This window comes from Myotis davidii, unplaced genomic scaffold (assembly GCF_000327345.1).
Source record: "Myotis davidii unplaced genomic scaffold, ASM32734v1 scaffold238, whole genome shotgun sequence".
Lineage (NCBI taxonomy): Eukaryota > Metazoa > Chordata > Mammalia > Chiroptera > Vespertilionidae > Myotis > Myotis davidii.
Window position 1 is genome coordinate 3,808,412 of NW_006293779.1, and position 9,243 is coordinate 3,817,654.

A 9,243-nucleotide genomic window follows, 5' to 3' on the forward strand; every position below is an offset into this window, starting at 1 on the left:
TAAGAATCTATAATTCTAATAATATAGGCAATGTATTTATTCAACACAAACTGAGCAACTAATCAATAAATGACTATATCAGCCCTAAGGAGATCAATAAAAACAAAACGTGATTCCTGCCCCATCCCAAAGACTTATATAGTCAACGAAAGGAAATAAGATAATTATGACTCAAGATAGAATTAGAAAAGAGTCATAAGCAAGGAACAAAGTGCTTTAGTTCAATGCTTTTCCCATATAACTGATTTTGCTATATCTGACAATAAACTCAGTCAATTCGTGTAAAAGCTGAAAATAATTCCCAGGATCTAGGCACAGATTTTGTGTAATATTTTTCATGATTTCAAGGTAATCACTGTAGAATCTGAACACATAAAAATAGCATACTTGGTACTTGGAACTGAATAGTTATTAGAATGGATAGGACTAAAAGGACAAATTCCCAATCAAATAATTTTTTATATCTACTGATATTTAAAAATTGTATTATCTCTACCTCCAAAGATGATTTGAAATGGTGACCCAATATTTTACTTGAAAAACTCCAAGTCAGAAATGTAACAAATCTATCAAATTTATCTCCTGGTGTTCTTTTACCAACTAGCTGATAAAATAGGGTCTTTGGGAAAATTTATCTAAATAGATAAAAACTAGGATACTTCTAAATTTATATTTTACCAAGGAGATTTAAATGAACCAATTTAAATAGGAACCAATATCATTCCAGGGAAAGGTCTCACCCTCCCTGCTTTTTATAAGTTTTGCTATATTTTATTTGTGTACTAGAAGTCCAGTGCACAAATTTGTGCACAGGTGGGATCTCTCAGCCTGGCCAGTGATCAGGGCCTATCAGGGCAGTCTCACTCAGTCCCTGATCGGGGCTGATCCGGGCCAGCTGGCCGGCCAGAGGGAGGGACCACAGGAGGTTGGCTAGCTGCAGGAGGTTGGCTGTGGAAGTGCACTGACCACCAGGGGGCAGCTCCTGCATTGAGCATATGCCCCCTGGTGGTCAGTGCGTGCCTTAGCTACCAGCCAGTTGTCTGGTCAGAACGGTCACTTAGGCTCTTATATATATACTAGAGGCCCAGTGCACAAAATTTGTGCACAGGTAGGGTCCCTAGCAGCTGCCAGCTGCTGACTGGGGCCTTCCTTTGTTCCACGCCACCCTCTGGTGGTCAGTGCACATCATAGCGAGCGATCAAACTCCTGGTGGGTTGAACTCTCAAGGGGACACTTTGCATATTAGGCTTTGATATATATAGATAAATAGATAGATAGATAGATATATTGATAATTACAATTATCAATGATGATTGAGACAGGGTCCAAATTAGGCTTGCTTGTGTACTAAAACTTGTTGTTACACTGTCACCTGAGTTTGGAACCTTTCAGGAGTGAGCACTTACCGTGTTAATTAGAATTCTAGTATTTCAAAAACCGCAGGGCCCCTAGAGATGGCTAGTTGACAGTGCTTTTGTGTCATTTTTTTCAGTATATGGCTTTGTAAACAAGTCAGTATATTTAACCAAAATAAGTACATGAATAGCAGAAGAATGCTAGGTGTCTAAGCACCACTGCCTCCTGAAAAAAAGTTCTTCTAAATCCATCATGGTGAGTAAAATGAACTTTTACCTAGTAAAAACGCTGAGAGAAGAAATGAAATGTTTCGTTTAAGTGGCAGAAAAAGCAACTGTATTTTTGAAAAAGGAAAACTTTAGCAATTTTATGAAAACCATACTAAATTGTTTTAGGAAATATTATGAGCATAAAACAGACATAAGACAGAAGTCAAGTTACCAGTTCATAGCCAATAAAGTCAGCTACTTCACATACCACAGTCGGAAGGCATTGGTGCTGCAGAAATGGAGAAGGTCACGGGTGTATCCGAACCTGAAAACAAAAATGGGTATCTTCCCATCAAAGACTCTCCTTCTAATGGGAACTCTGGGAGGTCCTCTATGGTCATCTTCTAGAAAGCCGCCTGTAATGAGAGGAGAGAGAAAGCACATTACTTCTGAATGCCACTTAGAGTGACTGCCTTCAATGATACACAGCCTGTATTCTTTTAATATCTAACTTACTGACACTTTCAACTTCAAACTTCAAGAATCGCTTTTAGAAAGGAAGGGGGGAACTTCCTTTCAGCAAACATATGGCTTATAGAGTCAGCAGCACACGTCATCTTTCTAGACAAAGCTCAGGAGCCATATTATTTCCCAAGTATAGGTGAAAACCTTTTTAAATGTTGAGCTAATCTAAATGGATGATGTTTTCTTTACTCACAGATATCCCTGGTCAATGGATCTTTAACTTCTCATGGAATCTGACACAGCTTATATCATCTGTCACCCCATAGCTCTTGCCACACGCTCATCACATGAACACAATCTAGTTTAGGATATTCTCATTATTTCCTGACATCCCAGAAAACTTTAGTGACTGTTAATCACACCTCTCGTACAAATCTAAGCGCCCACTTCTAACAATGATAGGATCTGTTCATTCCATCCTAGCAGGAGATGGAAGGCCATGCCTTTTTTATTTTTTCAGACACAATTTTAAATTTAATTTTACTTGAATTTCACAAAAGAAAAAGAATTTATATGAATTGCTGAATTCATATAAATATTTCCTCTAGACAAGAGGCACTTCCCCTAAAACATCCCTTCAAGATTAAAAAAAAAAAAAAAAAAAAAAAAAAAAAGCTTAGCTTAGAAATTTGTTTCAATGTGCTTCAATCCTGGCTAGGGAACTACCTGTGCAATTTATAAAGAGAAAAAATACAAATACACAAGCCCTCCCCCACGCCTCCCCCTTGCTGTGAAAGATGAGTTAGTTGGCCCAGCCACACGGGCATGGACATGCAGTTCTGAAAATATTGAAGCCCTTCTGTACCAGTTAGTAAATATCGGCCACTGGACTCTCCCCAGGGCTCTCCCTCCCTCTCTCCTGGCTGCCCCATCTCCTTCAATACGCACCACTTCACCCCAAGCAGCTTTCTATCTGTTTTATATAATGGCCTCAGGTAAGGCTTTGTTTGCAGAAAGTATTCAGTGTGAAAACCCCTGCTCAAGATCAGCCCTCAGGTCCTTGCAAGTGTGCACAGTCCAGGATTTCTGAGAATGGAGGCCTTTCTCCCAAACACACTAGCTCCTTATGAAGTCAAGTGCACGAAAAGGGGCAACAGACACAGGCCTGCGGGTATGGAGACCCCAAGACCTCACAGCCCCCTGAGAGCTTCATGGAGAAAACGGCTGTGACTGGGGTGGGTGCAGGATGCAGGGGGAGCCCCAAGTGACCGAGGGAAGGTTCTCCAGTGGAGTTAAAGCTGAGGTGGGATTTGAAGAACGAGGAATGGCATTGGAGGTGGAGGGAACTGCAGGTGCAAAGGCAGGGAGGCAAGAGACAGCCCGCCTGGTCTGGGAACTATGGGAAGGCAATGGAGCCCGGGTCCAGGAAATCTGCTGGGTGAGGTAGGGGTCCCAGAACCCACCACCTGGACCCTCTGCCTCCTTGACCTTCTTTGCTACCGGCTGCCTGGCCAGGAAGAGCCCTGGCCCAGCTGCACAAAAGAAGGCTTTGAAGCTGGAAGGAGTGAGCAAGGAGGGGCCAGCTGGTGTGTATTTTTGGATTGCTTCTCAGAAATCACCTCCTCCTTCTCCCCTCCTCCGACACCATGGCAACCAGGCGGCAGCTGGGGGAACCACCCAGTCAGGACACATGCCTGGGTTGTGGGCTCGATCCCATGGATCATGCAATTGATCCATGATTCTCTCATCATTGATGTTTCTCTCTCCCTTCCTCTCTGAAATCAATAAAAATATATACTTTAAAAAAGAGAGAGAGAGCTGAGGAGAGACTCAGGTGGCCCTTGAGAAGGGTTCCTTTCTCCCCATCTCCCCAGCACGATTCAGGAGGCAGCTCCTCTGGGGGTCACCCTGGACCCCTAGATCCATCCAGATTCCAGCTCGTGGGGATTCGGCACCTGAGAGGGTAGAAAGGCAGGCACACAGCGCCCCGGGTCACATAGGGCTAAAGGACTGCCCATCCGCCCACCCATGGCTGACTGGCTCCATCAAACTGCTTCCAACTGGTTTTCTGTTTCCTGCCAACCAAGCCCCCTCTCCGGAGGGTTTTGTAGAATTATTGTTTCTTGCGGATGAAGCACTCCATGTTTCTCCGAGGCTGGCGGTGAAGTCATTGTCTACAACTCCGCACTGTTCCACACAAATGGCCCACTGGTTCAGCGGCAGGACAGAGGCCTCAGGGCGCTAAGGAGGCTCCCGCTCTGTCTTCCTCACGATCGGCTGGCAGATCAAAGGCTGGGCATTTGAGGGCTCTAATGGGTTTTCCAGAAGACCATGCCTTTTAAACCATATCCCTGATATTACCTTTTTCTCAGACAACATGAGTGGTTTGAATAAATTTGCTATAAATTGGACTGGTGTTGCACCAAGCCAACCCAGAAATGGAGAAAGAAGAGAAAATGTCAGCGAAACTGAACTATGAAGCCAAAAACCTTCCAATTTCTTTTGTATCAAATCTTTCAAATGTGAAATATTATGACTGTCTATATGCTTTTTAAATATAAATGGAAAACCATATTACAAAACCAAATGAAAATGATTTTTAGTTTATTTCAGTAGAAAGAATAGAATAAGTGAAAACAGCTAATTGATCATGTCCTCTAGCAGATTATGCCTTGCTATTTATTACTCAATGTGCTTTTTTACAATTGATGAATCAATCTGCCATCTAACTTAATCATCTTTACCATCACCACCCTTATCTAAGGAAACATCATTTCTTCAAGTTAACTGGTTTCTTCCCAACTTTCCACAGGGGGAGCACTCCTCAGCCAGAAGCCGGGCTCACGGCTGGCGAGTACAGCACAGCGGCAGTGGTGGAAGCCTCTCCTGCCTCCATGGCAACGCTAAGGATGTCCCACAGCCGGCTTAGGCCAGCCCCCCACAGGGAGCTGGCTTACAGTCAGACATCCCCTGAGGGCTCCTGGACTGTGGATTTGCCGCCCAATACTTTGAATTGTTTTGACATTAACCTTGCTACATAATTCTATATAATAAAAGGCTAATATGCAAATTGACCGATCGGGAGAATGACTGGTCGCTATAATGCACACTGACCACCAGGGGGAAGACGCTCAACGCAGGAGCTGCCCCCTGGTGGTCAGTGCGCTCCACAGGGGGAGCACTCCTCAGCCAGAAGCCGGGCTCACGGCTGGCGAGTACAGCACAGCGGCAGTGGTGGAAGCCTCTCCTGCCTCCATGGCAATGCTAAGGATGTCCCACAGCCGGCTTAGGCCAGCCCCCCACAGGGAGCTGGCTTACAGTCAGACATCCCCTGAGGGCTCCTGGACTGTGAGAGCAGGGCAGGCCGGGCTGAGGGACCCCACCCCGACCCCCGCAAGTGCACGAATCTCATGCACCAGGCATCTAGTAGGAATATAACAAGGAATTGGTGTCACATGGCATGGTGATCTCCCTTAAATGCTATCAATTCTAAAAAGTAACACATGCCACAAAGACAACCGTCCTTCAACACTGTAGCTTCTCAGTGTAGAAGTAACTCAGCGTTTCTACCTGTTGGCCTCTAAGTGTTTGGCAGTAAGTCTGGACAAAATATTACACGCAGAGAATGAAGCTACCTTTAGCACAGCTTGTTAAACACGTTACTAGTAAATGTGTAACCACTGCCTACAAGGCACTACACTGATCTAGATGTTTCAGAAAATAAAAAAATGAGTAACAGATGGTCCCATGCTTACAGTCTATTGGGGTGAATAAAATAGCACTAACTGCAATAGATGATGAAACAGAGGGGATTTGTTCCGTAACGTAAGTACAAGGAACATGCCCTATGGCAGCTCCTGAGAATCAGAAATGGTGTGGTAAAGGAGGCATCACCTAGGGCAGTGGTTCTCAACCTTCCTAATGCTGCAACCCTTTAATATAGTTCCTCATGTTATGGTGACCCCCAATTTTATTGTTACAAATTGAACATAATTAAAGCATAGAGATTAATCACAAAAACAATATGTAATTATATGTGTGTTTTCCGATGGTCTTAGGCGATCCCTGTGAAAGGGTCGTTCAACCCCCAAAGGGGTCGCAACCCACAGGTTGAGAACCGCTGACCTAGGGTATAGTCTTGAAAGATGAGTAGGCAGAGATTTGGGGCAGAAATGTAAAAGGAGAGCACTCAGAGGAACAGTAGGCTGGAATGCACGCTACATCCCGGAAAACAGTGAGAGGTAAGGCTGTAATGGTTTTTTAGGGCTATACTCAGAAGTACTTTAAATACCTGATCAAAGACCAAACCTTTTCATTCCATGAGCACTGGGAAACCACTGATTATTTCGAAGGAGACTGTCCCAGGGTTCAAGCTGTGTTCTAGGAAGATTAACCTGACTACCATCACATTTTGAGACTCAGTCATGTTTTTTGAAGATAATTCTTCAGCAGAGTGAATAAGTGGTTATCATTCTGAGTTGGTTAAGAGGAGCCACCTTTCAAATGTCCTTTTCCGAGTGGGTTTTCCATTCAAAAATGTTTTCTAGAAGTGATCCCCAAAGCACCTTTCATTTCCTTGCACTGTTGAGATTCTTAAAAGAACTGTATCTTACATGCTATCACTTGCCACAGGAGTTAGATTAGTGGCCTACACATACTTAATAGTAAATATTCAAGGCCTAGATTCAAGGTGGAAAGTTGAGTCACTCAACACAATGTAATCAACTTCATCATTTTACATGTAGCTACTTCAATCTCAGAGAAGCTCTATTACCTAACCACTGGAGTGAACATTCTTTGTATTTTGTCTTCATTGCATTTTTTTCCCAGTTCTATTTCCTTTCCTTTATGAAACCCCAACCTTCTGCACCACCAAAGAAAACTATACACCTCTATAGTCTTAGAATCCTTTTGCAAAAGCAATTTCTAGATGCCGTGACACCTGGGAATATTGGTCAAACTTGGAGATATACTAGCCTGAATCAAGTACATACTTTCATTTCAAATCCTGCTATGGTTAACTGGTGATAATGGGTTATACAAAGTAAACCTTAAGATATTTTTTTTTAAGTTGGCCCTATTTAACTCTGTACATAACAGATACAATAAGTAGACTCAAATTCCCCAAATTTTGATTTATATATGAATCCCATCCTATCCCATCACCCCAAATCAGCTCTGAGCAAAAGCATCTTGTAACATGGCTATGATATCTTATGATTTCTCAAGGATTCCTGGTCCATGCCCTAACTCAGAATGGTGGTGAGTGGAGAGGCCCACTAACTTCTTCAGAGTAGCTGAAGGCTGTTAGGGCCTCACAAAGGCACCTCCCTGAGGCCTAGGGATGCCCTCGGATTTATGTGGAATATGGTGAAAGGGCAGCATGCCTGAGCTACTCCACTAACAGGAAACCCAAGCTGTGTCCACACAAGTTGGAATCATTCAACTTCACACAGCATTTTCTCGTGAGTCTTCAAGAGATTCCAAAAACAGTAACCCAACCAAAATAAGCATTTAAAATACGTCTTCAGCAGCCCATTTGCATGAAATCTGTTCAATCACTAAGCAGAGATTTGCAGTATTTGATACTGAGTTTGCTCTAGGCCTGGAGAGGACACAAAAGATACCCGCCCTCCAGAAGATGACTTAGTCCTTCAACAAATACTTTCTTACTACTAAATCCCCGTCTGGGCATAGCAAACATAAAGAAAACAGATAAGCCTTTGCCCTCACGGAGCTTACAGCCTACAAGAAAGGTGTCATTACTGTGTAACTGTAGTAAGTGCTGGAGTCAGGGGGGTCAGGGAAGACTTCCTGAGGGACTAATAGTCAAAAGCTGTGGTGCCCAAGCAGGTAGCTTCTAGTTACATGTGATTATTTAAATCAAAATAAGAGTTCAGTTCCTCCATTTCTCGAGCCCCATACATGCGCTCAAAAGCCACATGTGGCCAGTGGCTGCCAGGATGAACGTGGCAGAAGAAAACATTCCCCGGGTCTTGGAAAGTTCTCCTGAACATCACGGAGGGAAAGCTGTGCTGCTGAAAGGCCGGGTGAGCAAACAATACCGGGAGGCCTAAAACAAACCAACAACAACAAAGACTTACACACTAAGCAAGCCAGTAACAGCACAGGGAACTACAGATCATTAACCGGGGAACAGAGTATGTGTAGGTTTAAACAGGGGGAAAGAGGTCATTCTGTAACATTAAGAACACTCGCGTATGTTCCCAAATTGAAGCTATTATCAACAATAGAAGACACCATAAAAACATTATTTTAAAAAAAAAAGGCCTTGCTGATGAGAACTGTATCTGACCATCTGAAACGTCTGAAATAAATCCCACACGTAACATATTCTGTGCCGAATTGTCTATGAAATAGAAATAAACATACTCATTACATTTCAAGATCCAATCTTACAGCCCAGGTCCGTCAATATCGAACGAAAGCATTTAAAAATGCTTATCTATGTTAGCAAAATAGGACAGAACCGGGAAGGCTTTGCAGCATAAAAACGAACAAAGCTAGACTTCTGCCATTTTCCATTCTGTTTTCCCTCCACCGTGGCTGCATGTCCTGCGCCACGTGATCTGCCATGGAGCCGGCTTAAATTGTGCATCCGATTGCTGTATGGCAGATGTCCATGTGAACGCAGAAGTACAATGAAAAGATTCGGGGATGTTTCCCCGAAGAGGGTGGAAACATTTCAAAGGCATGATTTTTTATCCTATAGATTTCGCCACAGTATGAAGCACCGTCCAGCGGGGAGCACAGCGCAAGTTATCACCCCATGAGAATATCCGCCTCTGATACATATCAAAACACTGTCTCCGCGTTTAAATCCAGATTGCCTGTGAGTCTCTGGGGGAATGAACCACCTGACATCAAACGTAAAGGAAAGCTGGCATTATAAACCCATCCATCTAACCCGCCCCGATGAGTGAGGTCTACCCCGCGCCTCTCTGCAGGGCAGGTCGTGCGCATTTCTCCAAACTTCCCCATTCCCACGATTTAAAATGAAGGAATCTCGGGGTAGCAATAGCCTGGAAGCAAAGTCATCTGGTTTCGTTTTGCATTCCCACTGGCAAAAGGTTTCTTCAACCGTTTAATACGCCTGGGGAGAGCTGGAGAGGCCCGTTTCCAGGGCAGGGCCAAGCCAACACGCACACCGTGCGCGCGGGAGGCACTCCCAGGGCGCCGGGCGGTCAAGGTT

General features: G+C 44.0%; 1 protein-coding gene across 2 annotated transcripts in view; it reads right to left on the bottom strand.

Annotated features, from left to right (window-relative positions):
* Nucleotides 1-9,243, bottom strand: part of CLIP4 (CAP-Gly domain containing linker protein family member 4) — a 55,925-nt gene that overhangs the window by 45,126 nt on the left and 1,556 nt on the right. For both annotated transcript variants that reach the window (XM_015566349.1, XM_015566348.1), the window contains exon 2: nucleotides 1,834-1,981. In XM_015566349.1, the coding sequence (XP_015421835.1) occupies nucleotides 1,834-1,966 (133 nt within the window). In that variant the 5' untranslated portion in view covers nucleotides 1,967-1,981. The remainder of the gene's footprint in view (nucleotides 1-1,833; nucleotides 1,982-9,243) is intronic.